This window comes from Phacochoerus africanus, chromosome 4, assembly GCF_016906955.1.
Source record: "Phacochoerus africanus isolate WHEZ1 chromosome 4, ROS_Pafr_v1, whole genome shotgun sequence".
In the NCBI taxonomy this organism is placed as follows: domain Eukaryota; kingdom Metazoa; phylum Chordata; class Mammalia; order Artiodactyla; family Suidae; genus Phacochoerus; species Phacochoerus africanus.
The window spans coordinates 15,615,218-15,632,676 of NC_062547.1; the positions used below are offsets into that span (position 1 = coordinate 15,615,218).

Consider the following 17,459-nt stretch of genomic DNA (forward strand, 5'->3'; position numbering starts at 1 on the left):
TTGTACAGAGGATAGAAAATGTTTTATTTTTTCTTTTTGCCTTTTTCAGGGGCCACTCCCGAAGCATGTGGAGGTTCCCCGGCTAGGGGTCTAATTGGAGCTGTAGCCACCAGCCTACACCAGAGCCACAGCAACACGGGATCCGAGCTGTGTCTGCGACCTACACCAGCTCACGGCAACGCCGGATCCTTAACCCACTGAGTAAGGTCAGGGATCGAACCCGCAACCTCATGGTTCCTAGTTGGCTTCATTAACACTGGATCCTTAACCCACCGAGCCACAACGGGAACTCCAGAAAATGTTTTATTTTAAAAAGGATGCAGCCTAGAAAGATTCAGAAAAAGGATAGCTATATCTACATTTATCTCTCTACTTACCTGTGTATCATCTATCCATATAACTGATTCACTTTGCTTACACCTGAAACTAACACAACACTGTAAATCCACTATATTCCAATAAAGTTGGAATATAAAGTTCCAATAAAGGTGCTTCTGGATGTAGGGTGGTGTGTAGGACCATTTGGGTCCAAGAGTTGGGGGGCCTTGTTAAGGCAGCTGCCCAGCAGCCCTGCGCTGCAGCGTATCAGCTCTGGCGACAGCCCCTGTGGCTGCAGTGGATCCGCTCTTTTACTGGGCGAGAAACCAAGCGAGCACTCAGGGAGTTGGAGAACTCAGGTTTATTACCCCAGCGGGCTCCAAGAAGATCCTCTCTGGAGTCTGAGCCCCAAAGAGGTTTCACAAGGCTTTTATGCTCTAGTTCTTCCGAGTCCATGCTTGGCTGGTCGGACTTGAGCGAGGTCAGGCAACGTCGTAGATGCGGAAACAAGTTTACAGAAGCAGATGTGTGGGGGAGGGGTGGTGGGGACACTGGGCTGGACTTGGCTTCGTCATCATGGCCGGGGGCTCTCCTTTCTACCTTTTTATTGGGACATTTTCTCCTACAGCCTGAGCACTGGTTCTCCCCTCCCCTTGTGATTTTCTCTGGAAATCGCAGAACGTTTGTACTTATAAGCAGTAGGTGGCGCAGAGCTGAAGTTTGCCCAGAGTGTCTGGCCTGCAGCACCTGTGGCTTCTGGAATGCATGGCCCGCGGGCCTGAGTGGAGCCCGGGCACAGGTGGATGTCTTCTTGCTAAAGCCGAGGAAGTTTAGAGGCAGTTCCCTAAGAGGGCATCTTCTCACAAGTGTTTTGAATGGTCATCTGACCATTACACTTTCAATTGGAGGGTTTCCAGGGCCTGCTGCTCCCGGAGGGTGAATTCAGGAAGCAGAAGGTAGGAGTTCCCAGTGTAGCTCAATGGTAATGAACCTGGCTAGTCTCCATGAGGATGTGGGCTTGATCCCTGGCCTTGCTCAGTGGGTTAAGGATCCGGTGTTGCTGTGAGCTGTGGTATAGGTCACAGACACAGCTCAGATTCCGAGTTGCCCTGGCTGTGGCCTGCAGCTGCTGCTCTGATTTGACCCCTAGCTCAGGAACTTCACGTGCTGCAGATGTAGTCCTAAAAAAAAAAAAAAAAAAGAAGAGGGCAAGTAAATTTTCTGCGCATGGGAGTATCGTTATCATTGGTTGTCATTTTGATGCTGGTGCTAACTGAGACACTTAGCATATTTCCTGGGACACATTCAATCAACATCCAGTAAACGTAGCTATTTATCAACTTAAATTCGTGTTGATCATGTGCTACGGGCTGGCAGAGGGCCCTCGACATGTGCTTTTGTGAAAAACAACAGGCATGATCTCTGCCCTTGTGGAATCGGAAGGCCTGCGGGAGAGACTGGAAGAAGGAGCCAGACCTGTCTCTGATGTTACCCTGCAGCTGGAGTGACAGGCCGGCCCTAGAGGGAGTGGGCAGGGAGGTGGCATGTGCCCAGCCCCTGAGGCAGGAAAGAACTCTGCACTTCTGAAGAGCAGGGAGAAGACTTGGTCTTTGGGGCATGGCTGGTGAGGAAGCTAAGGGCCCAGCATGAAGCTGGAGATGCCATTGAGACAGAATATGAGCTCAGGTAGTCAGTGGAGGAACACGGGTTCTGATACCCACTTTCGATACGGATATTGATTAACCTTTGTGGCTTAAGGGCTCCAGGGAGAAACACCTCCACAGGCCTTGTGTTATTATAGGAAATGCGCATTCCCCACAGGCTTTGTTTACTGCAGGAAATGCAAATCTCTAGCCCACTCCTCAACTGATAAAAAGGAATGAGAGGCATGGTGACTTAATCTAAGGAAAGAAAAGGACAAAGAAACCATAAAACTTACAGGGGACATTTCCACCCCTAAGAGCCTATTGGACAAGGACTGATATAGGGAATTGAGCAAGGCCAATGGGAAAAAAACCCACATCTTTCTGCACCCCACGTTGGTACCCCCCATCTTTGAGAAATAAAAACCCCTATAGGACAATAAAGAAGGGGGCTCTTCTCCCCACTCCCAGCAGCCCTGGGAGCTTCTTGCTTTTCTTTAATAGAGACTTGGCTTGCTTGCTTCCTGTGTGTTCGTGGAGTTCATTCTTCAATTGCTGTGAACAAGAATCCGGATTCCGGTATCATTTTTCCGGTATCGCCATCAGGGGTCGGTGGCCGGCCAAGTGGGCCTTCGTGAGCTGTGGTCAGGAGATGGGAAGTTAGTCTAGCAGCGGTGGGAGGGGCAGACTGGAAGCTGGGAAGCCTGTTAGGGGCTCTGGTTTGGGAAACAGATGATAGCTTTTGTTTTTTAGAGTATAGTTGATTACAGTGTTGTGCCAATTCCTGCTGTACAGTATAGTGAGCCAATCATGCATATATACACATTCTTCTTCTCATATGACCGTCTACCATGTTCTACCCCAAGAAATCAGATATAGTTCCCTGGATGGATGATGATAGCTTTTGAAGGAAGGGGTGGTGAATTTAGAGAGATGGGTGCATTTCTTTTCTTTTCTTTTGGGGTGTAAGTTCCCAGGCCAGGGATGGAACCATAGCAGTGACAGTGCTGGAAACTTAACTGCTAGGCCACCAGGAAACTCCAAGTAACAGGGATGGAGTAGACACAGGTAGTTGTAGAAGTCCCGTTACAGGGAAACTTGGCCGACATTGGGAGACCTCTGTGAGTAAGTAAATTGCTCAAAAAAGCCATCAGAACCAGGCAGGTTTGTTGCATTAGTGGAGCCTTGAGAATTACCTCAGGTCACTGGGTGGGGGATGGGAGGAGGCCTGCATTCCTATTCGGACCAAGGGCAAGAGTTCGAGGACCACGCTTCCTTGGATTTGAATACACCTTACCAGATACTAAGGAGGAGCTACTCCTCCCAGAAAGGAAGAGGCGGGCTTTTCCAACCCCCACTCCCCTTGGATGATAAAAACTGTGTAGCCCACAGGATCCTCGGAGCAGAGTTTCCGTGCCTGCCCGCTTGCATCTCTCACAAGTGTCCTATCCTAATAAATCTATTTCTTGCCTATCGCTTTGTCTCTCGCTGAATTCCTTCCATGCAGAGACATGAAGAAGCTGCACCTCAGTAGTCCAGACACAGGGTGAGTGATTCTAATTTAAAACCTTGGGTTCAAGTCCCAATCTGGGTTTAGGCTGGGTTCGAGTCCCGGCACGTGGGTTCAAGTCCCAATCTGGGTTTAGGCTGGGTTCGAGTCCTGGCACGTGGGTTCAAGTCCCAATCTGTGTTCTGGCTCGGTTCAGACTGTTAATACTGTCAGTGTCACAAGGGTGGGTCTGAGATATGTGAAGATCATGGGCTGGAAACTTCTCTCTTCTCTTGGGCCCACAGATGTCAGTGGAAGTGACAGTACTCATTTCAAACCTAGTCCAATATGAAATTTCACTTGACTTTTCTCCCCCCTCCTGTCCGTCAACCATTGCCATGACAAGAACACCCCTGGGCACTTGCCCTGTGAACCTGGGCCCCAGAATGAATGCATGTGGAACAGAGCTGCCCAGCCAAGCCCCCCCAAACTCCACCTTGGAGCAGAGCTACTTGGCCCAGTCCTGCCTAGGACAGCTGTGCCCTAGCTGACCTGTGGATCCAGGAGACTTATTTATTCCATAAGAATCTATGACTTTGGGGGCCTTTGTTATGTAGCATTTTTGTGGCAATAGCTAACAAAGGTGCAACCCCCTAGATAAGTGATTGGCAGAACTGGGATTTGAATCAACTCCAAAGTTTGGTTCTGAGTTGTCTCTTTCAACAGTAGATGATTTCATTTAAAATGCAGTTTCTTTTCAAAGGCCATTAGGAGAAGAACCTGGAGGTGAGAGCAAACAATAAGGATTTGCCTATACCTTTATCCTGGGGGCCTTTGCTAAAGATTTGGTGAGAGTTAGCTCTGCTGGGCTTCCTGCTGGGCTGGGGGAGCAAATCCACACTCTTTATGCTTTGATTCAGGCCAAAGTTGTCCCAGAATTCTTCTGCATAAACTCTTGTTTTGGGGGAGGCAGGAGGGTGCCAGAAACCTTCACAGTCTATCAGTGACCTGTTGTTCTATTACTGTACTGTTGAAAAACCAGGCTAACCTGCAAAACAGCCCAGCTTTCAAGTGTTTCCTGCTCCTAGCACTTAAACTTGATAAAGACTGCCCAGGTGCAGCATCATGAGAAGTCAAAATCAAGCGATCACCTGGGCTCATAACCTGTAAAACTGAAGTGAGGGAAAAAATGTATAGAACTATAAGGGAATAATTCCATTACAAAATTAGATAAGCACATAGGAAGGGAAGAAAAAACAACTCCAGAATTATGTAATGGTAGCTTTTATTTTTATTTTCTTCTGCCTAAATTTTTAAAAATTTCCCAGTGAGTATAGAGGACTTGTTAAGACTAAAATTTAGCATTTTTTCCTTGGCTCAAAAAGATAAGATATTTCAAGAGGTATTTGTCCAGGTTTACAAAGTTCTTCAAAATGAGTGTGAACCCAGACTTTTTGGACAGCCTCCTGTTGCTAGCAGTTTGTTAAAGGTGAAAGTGAAATTTCTGGAGGTTAGATTTTGAGCTGTTAAACTGGAGGAAAGAGGGGACCCACCTTCTTGCTCCTGGCTAAGTGTGAGTCTGCCCGGTTGGAGGGCCTGGTTGGTATCTGGGGAGCAGATGAGCTGGCAGTGAGAAAATAGGATTACCCCTGTTCTTCAAAGTGAAACCGAGCAAGGCCCCACTGGTCCCTGGGCGCACAAGCCTTTCTTGTGTCCCCCATTTCTTGTTTTTAGGGAATAAACTTCAGCCTCCATGACCTTCTCTGAGTTCCAAAGGGCAGGGTCAAACAGTTGCTAATCAGGGAAGGGGGGCGGGGGAAGATACAGAAACAGGGAGGAGCCATCAGGAAACAATAGCACAACTTTGGGGCAGGGTCCTGGTTCCTCCTCAAGGAATATAGATCACAGTCTTTGAGTTCTTCTGCAGAACAACCCCCTAAGAAAAATGTTAGATATTTATGAAGCGTTCTTTATTCCGGAAAGACCCCCAGACCACTGAACACCAGCTCTGAAAACAATGCCAGCTCGTCTCTAACCTCATCCTTATCTGTGGCCCTATTTTTCATTCCCAAAACTATAAAACTACCTCCTGATCTCTCTTAAGGGGGACACAGTCTTTGAGGCTTTCGTCTGCTGTGACCCTCCTTTGCCTGGCAAAACAATAAAGCTATTTTTTTCTCCTTCACCCAAAACTCTGTCTCCACGTTTCTATTTGGCATGGGTGAGCAGAGGCTGAGTTCTGGCAACAGAAGTTATTGCAGCCCTTCCATCCTTTCTGGGATTCCACAGCTCCCTTCACGGATGAATGTGGAAGATCCCTGGGCCCTCTGGATTAATACATGAGATCCTAGGCTTTATCTTCTAAACGATAGTTATATCCTAAGTCACTTTCCTGCAGGCGGGGGAGGGCTTCTGACTGGAGTTCACTGCTGTCAGTTGTTGGCAACGATTTTGGAAGCTGCCACCAGGTGGCGCCAGAGGACTGTGCTGAGAAAGCAATCTTTAATTCGGCTGTGAGACGGTGGAGAATAGCTTGAAAGAGGAAGGAGATGCTTAAAAATCAACAGCGGGGCTGAGGAAGTGCCCTTGCCAGCAGCCAGTAGCTTTTTTCCTTATACTTTATATGTTCACGGTAAAAAAAAAATTGGGAAATTTAGATGTGAAAAAGAAGGAAAAAATAAAAAATAAATGCCATATGGTCTCCAACCAGATGGCTCCTAAGGCTGCTGGTTATTCACACTCCCCTCCAGGGCTGGTCTGTGTGACCAATAGGATATGGCAGAAGTGATGATCTGTTACTTCTGGGGTTAGGATGTAAAAGACGCTGCCGGAGTGCCCGTGGTGGCTCAGTGGTTAACCAGGAGGTTGTGGGTTCAATCCCTGGCTTTGCTCAGTGGGTTAAGGATCCGGCTTTGCTGTGAGCTGTGGTGTAGGTCACAGACGCGGCTCGGATCCCGTGTTGCTGTGGCTGTGGTGTAGGCCGGCGGCTACAGCTCTGACTGGACCCCTAGCCTGGGAACCTCCATATGCCGCGGGAGCGGCCCAAGAAATGGCAAAAAAGACCCCCCCCCTCCCGCCAGAAAAAAAAAATAAATAAAAGATGCTGCAGCTTTTCTGGCTCTGGCTCCATCTTTCATGGGCAAACCTATGAGAGGCCCTCATGGTGTGGAGGGAGCCTCTTTGCCAACAGCCAAGCGATCTTGGAAGCAGCATCTCCAACCACACGAAGATTGATGGCGGCACTGAGCCAACAGCTGGTCTGCAAGCTCTCGCGAGAACTCGAGCCAGGACACACCCAGCGAAGCCACTCCCCGTTTCCTGATGCTCAGAAACTCTTTAGGCTTTTGGAGCCAGATGGAGCTGGTTTGTGACCTAGCTGACCACCTACTACTGGTGATAACTGTGGACGAGCCACTCCACATCTTTGAACCTCTTCATCTGGAAAGTGTGAGTAGTAGCATGTGCTCAAAGCTTCAAATGAACTAATGTGCCCCCAGTTCAAGATGCTGCTTCTTTACATAGGCAGAGGCAGAACGTTTCCTTGGAGAAAATCTTTTTGTTCTGAGAAGTTATCGAGTGCCCTGCTTAAGTATGCAGAGGTAGTGAGGACAGGAACTTACTATTGTTATGTCTGTCCTGAGGCAGAGCAAAAACTGCTTCTCCCCTTGGTTTGCAGAATTTTCAACAAATTTCTTAAGGGGCTTTCTGGGAAGGAGAAGGCTGACCTTCCCCCCACCCCCAAACTTTAGGTCTCTGAGATTTGCAATTAAGAAAACCTGGTTTGGTGGTTTGACCAAGATCCATCAGTATAAAAAAAAATTTAGAGACCCACCCCCCCCAGAAGGAGCCCACCATGAGGGAAAGGGGAACCTATGTTGGTGAGGTAGGTTCAGCACTGCAGTTTGGGTATGAGGCTTTATTTTGTGTAGCATGTGCCTGGGCTGGAAGCTTCTTTGGGGCCACTGTGTTTTGAAGAGCAGTAGCTGCATATGTGACAGTGAACAAAGATAACTGTGACCTTGGACTCAAGGTGGAATTATACTGTGGCTTGGCAGGAGTCGAGCCTTGCAGCAGCCACCACACATCCATCTGATTACACGGGACCAATTACATGGCTACGACCAAAGACCAATGCCTGGGCATATTTTATATTCTTCTCTCCCCTAATTGGCCTTTAGAAGCAGGAGTCCTTGGGCCTGAGTGCTCTTAGGTAGTTTGGTATGAGGTGGGGGCCAGCTTTCTGTGAGAGAGAAAGGACTTCTGCTCTTAAGGTAGAGGTGGCCTTGAGCCATTAGTTGGGTAAATAAAAGATGGGGTTTAATTTGAATTTTCCAGATGGTGAAAAAGATTACATGAGTTAGTTGGGTAAACTAACTGGTGTTTTACTAACTCCCAGATCTGAACGGTTTAATCCCTGTGTCACAGGTTTTGGGTGTTTCATTGTTGTTGTTCTCTTTTGACAGCTGCACCTGCGGCATATGGAAGCTCCCAGGCTAGGGGGGTCGAATCGGAGCCAAGCTGCCAGGCTGCACCACAACCACAGCAATACTGGATCCTTAACCTGCTAGGCCACCAGGGAACTCTCAGCTGCTTCTCAGTGTATGATTTTGTAGACCTGACAGGGAAACTGGGAGATGCTGTGTCCCAGTTTTGGTCCACACGATGGTTACAGGAGTCGGGAACTGTGAGCTCATAAGCGACTTGCACGTTTAGCAGGGATGTGTTCTTGTAGCCTCCAATCATGCCTTTAATTACTTACCTGAAGCTCCTGGGGATCTCAAGCAGGTAAAAGTTCTTAGCTCTGAAGAACCACCCCCTCATGGGATAACACTAATTTGCTCCTTTGCAAACTTTTCCTAACTCTTTGCCTCAGCTCCTGAGGGCATAATTAGCTGCCAGAGGTTGTCATCACGCCAGAAAGCCTTGGTGTGGCCTCCAGCAAGTGGAGGACTGGTTGATCCTCGAACTCACAAAATAGAAAACTAATTGGTTCTTTTTCTTCCTTCGATGATCATTGTAGCAGCGAGAACTTTTTCTGTTAAAGGCAAAGAGGTCAACATCTGAGTTGAGCATTAGTGGAAACAGCTGAGAATACATGTAATTTTTTTTTTTTTTTTTACATCCATGGTGATATTATATTACACATACTGTTTTTCAACTTGAAAAAAATTTACTGGTATCTTTTGGAGCGCTTTTATTTTTTTATTTTTTATTTTATTTTTTGTGTTTTTGCCATTTCTTGGGCTGCTCTGGTGGCATATGGAGGATCCCAGGCTAGGGGTCGAATTGGAGCTGTAGCTGCCAGCCTACGCCAGAGCCACAGCAACGCGGGATCTGAGCCGCGTCTGCAACCTACACCACAGCTCACGGCAATGCCAGATCGTTAACCCACTGAGCAAGGGCAGGGATCGAACCCGCAACCTCATGGTTCCTAGTCGGATTCGTTAACCACTGAGCCACAACGGGAACTCCTTGGAGCGCGTTTAATATCAGTGCGTGTAGATATACTCCTTTGTATTAGCTCTGGTTGCCATAGCAAAGTATCATACTGGGTGGCTTCAACAACAGGAATTTACTTTTCATAGTTTTGGAGGCTAGAAGCTCAAGTTCAAGGTGCTGGTGGATTTGGTTCCCTGGTGAGGACACTCTTCCAGGCTTGCAGGGGCTGCCTTCTGGCTGTGTCCTGATGTGGCAGAGAGAGAGCGGGGTTCTTTTTTCTTATGAAGCTGCTCATCCCATCATGAGGATTCTACCCTCATGACCTCCTCTAAACCTGATTCCCTCCAAAGGCTCCATCTCAAAATGCCATCAAATTAGGGTTTAGGGCTGCGACATAGGAATTTCTGGCATATGCAGTTCCGTTCACAGCACTGTTCTTTTTTAATTTCTGTTTTTTTTATTTCAGCATTGTTAAGGTATGGTTCACAGATGAAATTGTAAGATAAAAAAGTGTACATCGTGGTGATTTGATATTCCTAGACCTTGTAAAAGGATTCCCCCATCTACTTAACTGACACATCCATCGTCCTACAGACTCCCGTATTGATCTTTTTTATTTGGTTGTTCATTTGGTGAGAACATTTAAGTCCTACTGTCTTAGTGAATTTCAAATATGTAATACAGTGCTGTCAACTCTAGTCACCATAGGATGCACTAAATCCTCAAACTTTGTTCATCTTATAGCTGAAAGTTTGGACCCTTTTACCAACCTCTCCCTATTTCCCCCACCCCTCAGCTCCTAGAAACCACTTTTCTACTCTGTTTCTGAGTCTGATTTTTTTTTTTTTTTTTTTTTGCTTTTTAGGGTCGCACCTGCAGCATATGAAAATTCCCAGGCTAGGGGTCTAATCGGAGCTGCATCTGCCAGCCTACACCACAGCCACAGCAATGGGGGATCCGAGCTGTGTCTATGACCTACACCACAGCTCACGGCAATGCCATATCCTTAACCCACTAGGCGAGGCCAGGGATCACCCTGCATCCTCATGGATACTAGTTGGTTTCATGACCTGCTGAGCCATAATGGAAACTGCCCTCAGTGAGGAGCTTTATGACCAATATGTTAAACTTTTTTTTTTTTTGTCTTTCTGCTATTTCTTTGGGCTGCTCCCACGGCATATGGAGGTTCCCAGGCTGCCAAAGCTGCTGTAGCCCCTGGCCTACACCAGAGCCACAGCAACTCGGGATCCGAGCCGCGTCTGCGGCCTACACCACAGCTCACGGCAACGCCGGATCGTTAACCCGATGAGGAAAGGCAGGGACCGAACCCGCAACCTCATGGTTCCTAGTCGGATTCGTTAACCACTGCGCCACGACGGGAACTCTTAAACTTTTTATCAGTAAATAGTTTATCTCCATTTCATTAAAGTCTGTTTCTGAAGGTTTATCTTGTTGAACATATTCCTCTGTTCATTTCCCTTGATTCTGTGTTAATTTCTATGCATCAGATAAAATAGCCACTCTTCCTGTCTTGATGGAGTGGTCTTTGTAGGACATGAAATTTATTTTCAGCCTGGCCTGAACTTTCGGTTGTCTCCAATGTTTTTGATGGTCCAGGCTGCTTGCTTCATTTTTCGTGGCTCTCAGTAGCTGAGGGTTTGCCAAGAGCTGTCAGTGTCCCAAAGTCAGCACCTAGAAGCAGACTGATTAAAAGCTGGGCTCTCAGGCAACAACTTTTAAATTGTACAAATAAGCTTCTTTCAGGGAACGACTGGGAGATGGGAGTTTTTTGCTTGCTCCCTCTGCAGAGTTCAGCAGAGGTAGCCACGGCAAATACTCACGTGCTTGAAGAGTGACTCTTTTGTTTGCTGAGGTGTTCTGGGTTTCATGGGCACAAGCCCAGTTGGCTTTTGGAGCTAGGTGTTTTGGGGTACATTCCTTAGGTGGAAGTCCTAAAAGTTGGGATACAATATTGGGTCCAAAAGAGAGAGAAAGAAGCTAGGAGTTGGGAGGTCTTCCTGATTGCATGTTTCTGTGCTAGGGAAATGGTTTGTGGTGAGAGTGTGTCTCAGCCTTCTGTACTCATTTCAGTGTGGGTTTTTTCTTGTTCACAGCAATGTGTAGGAATCACTCAGCTAGTTTTTGGATTTCTTTCAGAAGGAATTGTCCATGTGTAGTTGTAGATTTGGTGTGTCCATGGGGTAAGGTGAGTTTAGGAACTTCCTATGTCACTGTCTTGAACTGGAACCCATAGCACCATTCTTTTAACTGTTTCATAGTATTTGATTTTATATATGTTCCCAAACGTATGTGTATGTGTGTGTGGGTTTGTGTGGACTAATCTCAAGGTTAAGCTAATTATAGTCCCTATTTTATCATTGATCCATGTAAGGTCCCTCTTGTTTTAAAATTTATTTTCACTTTATTCTTTACTCCCAATCTGTATTAGTTTTAGTTGGGTCCCATAGTGAAGTACCATAGATTGAGAGAGATGCAAATATGTATATATATAGTAATTATATATAGTAATATATATGAATGTAATCACATCTATCTATTGAGCTATCATCTGTCTATATCAGGAATTGACTTCATAGGTTATGAAGTCTGAGAAGTTCAAAGACCTGCCGTCCACAAGCCGGAGACCCCAGAGAGCCAATAGTGTAGTTCCGATCTGAATCCAAAGGCCCGAGCATCACGACTGCTACTGGTATGAGTCCAAGTCCAAGGGCAGGTGAAGACCTGTGTCTCAGCTCGTGTCAGGTGGAGAGAGGGAATTCTGCCTTCCTTTGCCTTTTCTGTCCTATTCAGGCCCTCGAGGGACTGGATGATGCCCGTTCTCACTGAAGAGGGAAATCTGCTTTGCTCTTTCTACTGAGTCAAATGCTAATCTTTTCCAGATGCATCTTCTCAGCCACACCCAGAAATAACGCTTAAGCACATATCGGGCATCCTGTGGCTCAGCCAAGTTGCCACATAGAATTAAGCATCATAGACATCTGCTAAGACTCAGCGTTATCTGCATCCAGGCGGTAGAAGAGGAAAGAGCAGGGAGTGGGTTCATGGGAGGCTCAAAGTGGTCCACGTCACTTCTCACATTCTAGGGGAGAGGACTTCTTTACATCCACTCCCGACCACAGTAGTGGCCAGCAACATGGTCTAGCTGTGTGCCTAGAGAAGGGCAGCGCCCCCATTTCAGTGGATGGTGAGTGGTCTTTGCCCTAGTTACTAATTTACGTTCCCACCAACAATATCCGTGGGTACTACTCTCCCACTCCACCAATAGTGGATATTATCACACTTTTACATTATTACCAAACCGATGGTGAAAAATCATGCATTGGAAAGCAATTTATATTTTCTTGATTACTTGTAAGTTGAAACATTTTTCCTATTTTGTTGGCTACTGACATTTTTCCTCTATGGATTGTCTTTTCAGAAACTTTCTTGTTGAAATATTTCTTATTTGATTTATAGGAGATATTAATTAGTATGTAGTGATCTCTCATTCTCCTTTGCTGATTTGGGTTCCTCTTATCTATACAGCTCTGAATATCAGCTGCCTCCTCCTTCTGGCTCTTGGTTTAGGCTGTTGGTCCTGCAGCACTTGTTCAGGGCTATCTCATCATCGTAACCCCCAAAGACCCCCTGACCTTCAGCTACCTTTCCTTTCCTCTGTGGAACTAGCCGGAACTCCTGGATATTTTCCTATCACATGGGAGCTCTATACAATTTAGTTACTATTTTGCTGTACTTTATGCCTATCCATGCACCAATGATTTCCTAATTTCATTATTTAAAATTCCAGGATATTTTAATATTTGCTTGTAACATTTTGCCATTAAAAACAAGGTTTGTGAAAGCAGGACTTGCAGAATAGAAGAGTAAGGAGCTCATAAAACTTATCTCCAAGAAACAACAATAAAACTGGACAAAATTATCAAAAATAATGGTTCGAAAATTCTAGATATTGATCAGACGCATACCACAAATTGTGAAGTATTTATTCAAGAAAATTTGCCCAACCTTGGGAAGAAGACTGGGAGCCTATGGCCATTTTATTCTGAGGCTGCTCCCACCCACTCACCCTCCAGTTAGATGGTGTAGAAGTTCCAGACGGCAGAGCATTGTGTTGTACGAACAGGCGGCTCCACTTCTGGAGAGAGTTGACTTTCTTTCTTTGGAGCTGAGTGAGAAAGTTTCATGCCTATGCTCATCGTTGAAAACAGCAGCAATGCCAGTGGCAAACGATCAGAGGTCATTCCTGAGGTCTTAAGACTTGTTAGGCAAACAGCAGTTTGGAAGACAAGTATAAACAGGAACGTCTAGGGGATGAGGTCTCGTCTCCGTTTTCTTCTTGTTTATTGCAGAGTAGAGCGACCCACTGAGGCAATTCCTGAAGGTCCCCTCAGCGGACAGAAACCATGATGAGCCAGCGTGGAAAGGGCATCTAGAGTACAACCAGGGGACATGCACGAGTCCACCCCGAGCCTTTCACGATTGTCCTAATTGTCTTGCCTAATTGTCCTAATTGTCCTTCCCTTGTCCTAATTTGGTGTACAGTTGATGTTCTCTCCATAGGGGACCTGGTCACTGTTCAGTGGGATGATGTCCATCGAGCCATCTCATCTGAGTCCTAAAATGTTTAACTACTACTATGCTCTTGATATACGGTGGTAGAAAACAAAGGAGGGGAGAAAGAATCAGCATACGACAAGTGCTTCAGCTCCTGCTTCTGTAGCCAGTGAATAGTCCAAAACTGCCCTGTAGTCTGTACTCCCCTTAGACAAAAGCATGAGGGTCCCCTACTCCAGGCGGTGTCCCAGAAGGCTCAGTGCTTTGGGGAGTACCTTCTTGACATTAAAAAAAACAAAAAGAACACAAAAACCTGCATTCAGTGCTAGAGGGAAACCAAAGTTTATTTCCTTAATCCTCAGGAGGGAAAAATGGAAAAAAATGATCCACCCAGAACTGTTCACATCTCTTGGGTTTCAATGATGAGAGGCTATGAAGGTGCTAGGCAGTTAGATATAAACAAAATGTATGTTTAGTACGCTGGTAGTTCACAATTTAAAATATACGTTTTTATCTATCCATGCCACTGTTAAACAAGTTAGGCAAGCCTGCTCAGAAGGTAGAACTCACTTCAAGTCATGCAGAAAGATTTTCGGTTATTTTAGTATTTGCATATATTTTTTCCCCTTGGAATGTAGGATCTCGGTCAAAGGTTGTATTGCCTAGGCAGCATCTCTGGGGTTGAGTTCGTGTGTAAAAACTTACTGGGAAGTGCTCCCACGATCAACATCTGTCAAAGAGTGAAGGAAGCAGATTTGGGCAGAGGAATAAGATGAGCCATGATGCAGTAACAAAAACGATCTTGGATGGTCCCACAGGGAACTTTAGAGCTGGAATGGCCTTGAAGAGTTGTTTCAAGCTGTTTCACACCGTCTCATTTTACCATCACATTGACCATTCTTGAATGCAGCCTGCTGGGGGCTGAGGATGTGACGTTGGTGCTCCCCTGGAGGAAAGGTATTATCTGGAGAAGAATGAGCAGCCTTCCTCCTGGCAGCTGAGGGAATGAGCACGTCCATCCGGAAGGGAAATCTGGGTGGCTCACCACAATGTCCACTAAAAACCCTTTCCTTGAACCCAGGTAGCCCCCCATAATGAAGATGGGTTTTTTTTTTCTTTTTCTTCTTTTACTACTGAGTCCAATATAGCTTCTACTGTAATGTCAACATACACAATTCCCATCTATGAACTGTCTAAAGACAATTATGGGAGAGAAACACTTCAACCTTAAGCTGAATTCTTGAAATGAGAATTGTCTAGACGGGTGAAGTTCTAAGTTAAGGGTAACAACAACATCCAGGAATGCAGCTTGACCACGGATGAAATGCTTTCACCTCCACTTTCATCTCATTTCCTATATAACCCTGGGGAGTCATGGGTAAGGTAGTAGCTTCATCTCTCTTTTCAAGTGAGGATACAGGAAAGGCAAATGTTGGTGAAATGAACTTGAGACTTTGTTGTTGGTATCACTCCTTTGTTAGAATATATATATAGATACGTGACATACCGCCTCACTCAGAGGCTATTGCTAGAGGCAACAGTTCTGTGTCATGAAACAGACTGTGTTTGGTGTCAGATTTTTCTATAAAAGTGTTTAGTCCACTCGTGGCTCCTCGTAGGGAATATCTACTTGATATTGGAGTGCCTTTAGCATGTCTCTAAAGTCAACCACTGGTGATTGGTAGGGCAGACCCTCCAAACCAGATCTTTAGACATCAAATGCAAGACTCTTCCTATGATCCTTAGGTATTTGTGTGATAGGATTGAGGACTGATGACTGACAAATTCCCAACAACATTTTTGGAAGCTGGTACAACTGTACCAATTCCATCGAACTTCCCATCAGGGTCTCTCCGATTTCTGCCCAGCAACCTCTTGATCCACAGTCTCCTCATGGCATTTTTCACTTCCACGTTTCTCAGGCTGTAGATTAGAGGGTTCAACATGGGTGTGATGATGGTGTAAAATAAAGCTACCATCTTGTCCTCCGGGAAAGTGGTGGAAGGCCTCAGGTAGATGAAGATGCAGGGGACAAAATACAAGATGACGACAGTGATGTGGGAAGCACACGTGGACAGGGCCTTGCGTCTCCCCTTTGCTGAGCGGGTCTTGAAGGAAAGCAAGATGACTGTGTAAGAACCCACAAGGATGACAAAGGAGATGAGTGAAATCATGCCACTGTTGGCCACCACAATGAGCCCCACCACATGTGTGTCTGTGCAAGCCAGCTTCAGTAAGGGGTGGACGTCACAGAAGTAGTGGTCGATCAGGCTGGGGCCACAGAACGGCAGTTGGACAGTGAGCATGGTCTGGATAAAGGTATGCACAAACCCTCCGAGCCAACAGGACACCACCAGCATGGAACAGAATTTCCAGTCCATGATGGTCAAGTAGTGTAGGGGCTTGCAGATGGCCACGTACCTGTCATAGGCCATCACTGTGAGGATAAAGATCTCTGTGCCACCAAGCAGATGGACAAAAAAGAGTTGGGCCATACAACCAACAAGAGAGATTCTTTTGACCTTGACTTGAAAGTCAGTGATCATCTTGGGGGCTGTAACAGAGGAATAACAGATGTCAACAAATGACAGGAAGCTAAGGAAGAAGTCCATTGGAGATTTGAGATTTGGGCTCCTTTGAATAGTCGTTATAATTAAAAAATTTCCAGTCATGAGGGTCATATAAAAGAGTATGAACAAAAAGAAGCATATTTGCTGCACTTCCTGATTTTGGGTAAGACCCGTGAGGATAAATTCAGTAACATTATTTTCCATGGAATTTGGCAGTTAATAAGAGGTGAACACTGTGATTTTTTTACCTGTGGGGAAAAATACAAAGGAAAATTGGCTGTGGACACACGATACTATAACATTGTTATTATTTTTAAACAATTATTGACAAAATTTCTCCCTTATGGTATTTGTTTTGGTATAGTGTTTCTTAAAACTATCAGATATTGAGGGGTGGAGTGCAGGGAGAAAGAGAGCGAAGACAAATTTGTGGAGTTCAAATATATTTAGGAGTGGATCCTGGGTTTTCCACTTAATAGTCAATTATCTGAATCGTCATTGCTTCAGAATTGAAATTAAATCTACCTGTTAAATCAGGATGCCGAGTGACAACCTTCACTCTCTTTCCTCCAGGATGCTTTTTACCTACGTTCTAGTTGATGTATGGGAGCTATAAAAACATACACACATACACACATTTGTGATCAAAAGCATATGTCCTCAAGTATACAGCTCTGTGTCAGGTGTGGGATGTAACTGGCCTTTTATGTGGCTCTTTGTCCTTCTACATTCCTGACAGCCTGATTGGCTTTATCATATTTTATTCTGGAAATTTGCTTTTTGTCACTCCTTTTTATGTTTGAAAGCTGGGGAAAATGCACAGAGGCTTCACAAAAAGGAGCTACCATTTACAAGATGCTCAAGATTTCAGATTCTAGTTGATATTCATTGTTATAGGGAATGGGGAGATGGTTCTCAGCTAGGTTTAGTGGTGCCTCTGTCCATGGCCAATTTTGAGATCTGGAGCAGGTTACTTACCTGTATAGAGACCTAGTGTCTTTGGTCAATGGGTTAACCCTACAGAATACTAGGGTCTCCTCCAGCTGTAATCTTTTTTTTGTTTGTTTCTTTCTTACTCATTTGCCTCTGATATCTTTTTCTTCTTCTTTTTAAAATTATAGCATGATTTATTTACCATCTGTCATCTTATGTCATGAAATTTGAGATGATCTTTTCAGTGCAAAGAATCACTGTCATTGAATAGGGTTTATTTCACTCATTATTTTTGTGTTCCTTTGAACCAGAAGATGTGTGAAAGTGGGGACAAAGTGCACCTATTTTTGTGTTGCCTCAGTGCACATACTGCTTCAATTAGTAGGGCGAGTCATTTAAACCCTTGAAACTCAGCTTCTTTATCCTTTAAAAGGAAATGCTACTGACCATTTCAGGAGAATTATTTCAAATACCAATCCTAGCCCAGCGTAT

The 17,459-nt window shown here is 45.3% G+C and overlaps 1 protein-coding gene across 1 annotated transcript; it reads right to left on the reverse strand.

The window, feature by feature from the left end:
* Positions 1–15,206: 15,206 nt before the first annotated feature.
* LOC125124484 (olfactory receptor 4S2-like) lies at positions 15,207–16,238 on the reverse strand. The gene has a single exon (XM_047774595.1). The coding sequence runs from the start codon at positions 16,236–16,238 to the stop codon at positions 15,207–15,209; it is 1,032 nt and encodes a 343-aa protein (XP_047630551.1).
* Between the last annotated feature and the right edge of the window lie 1,221 nt (positions 16,239–17,459).

Excerpts from the sequence above, each read along its gene's own strand:
- LOC125124484 (XM_047774595.1), bottom strand. The coding sequence starts at position 16,238 with ATGGAAAATAATGTTACTGAATTTATCCTCACGGGTCTTACCCAAAAT.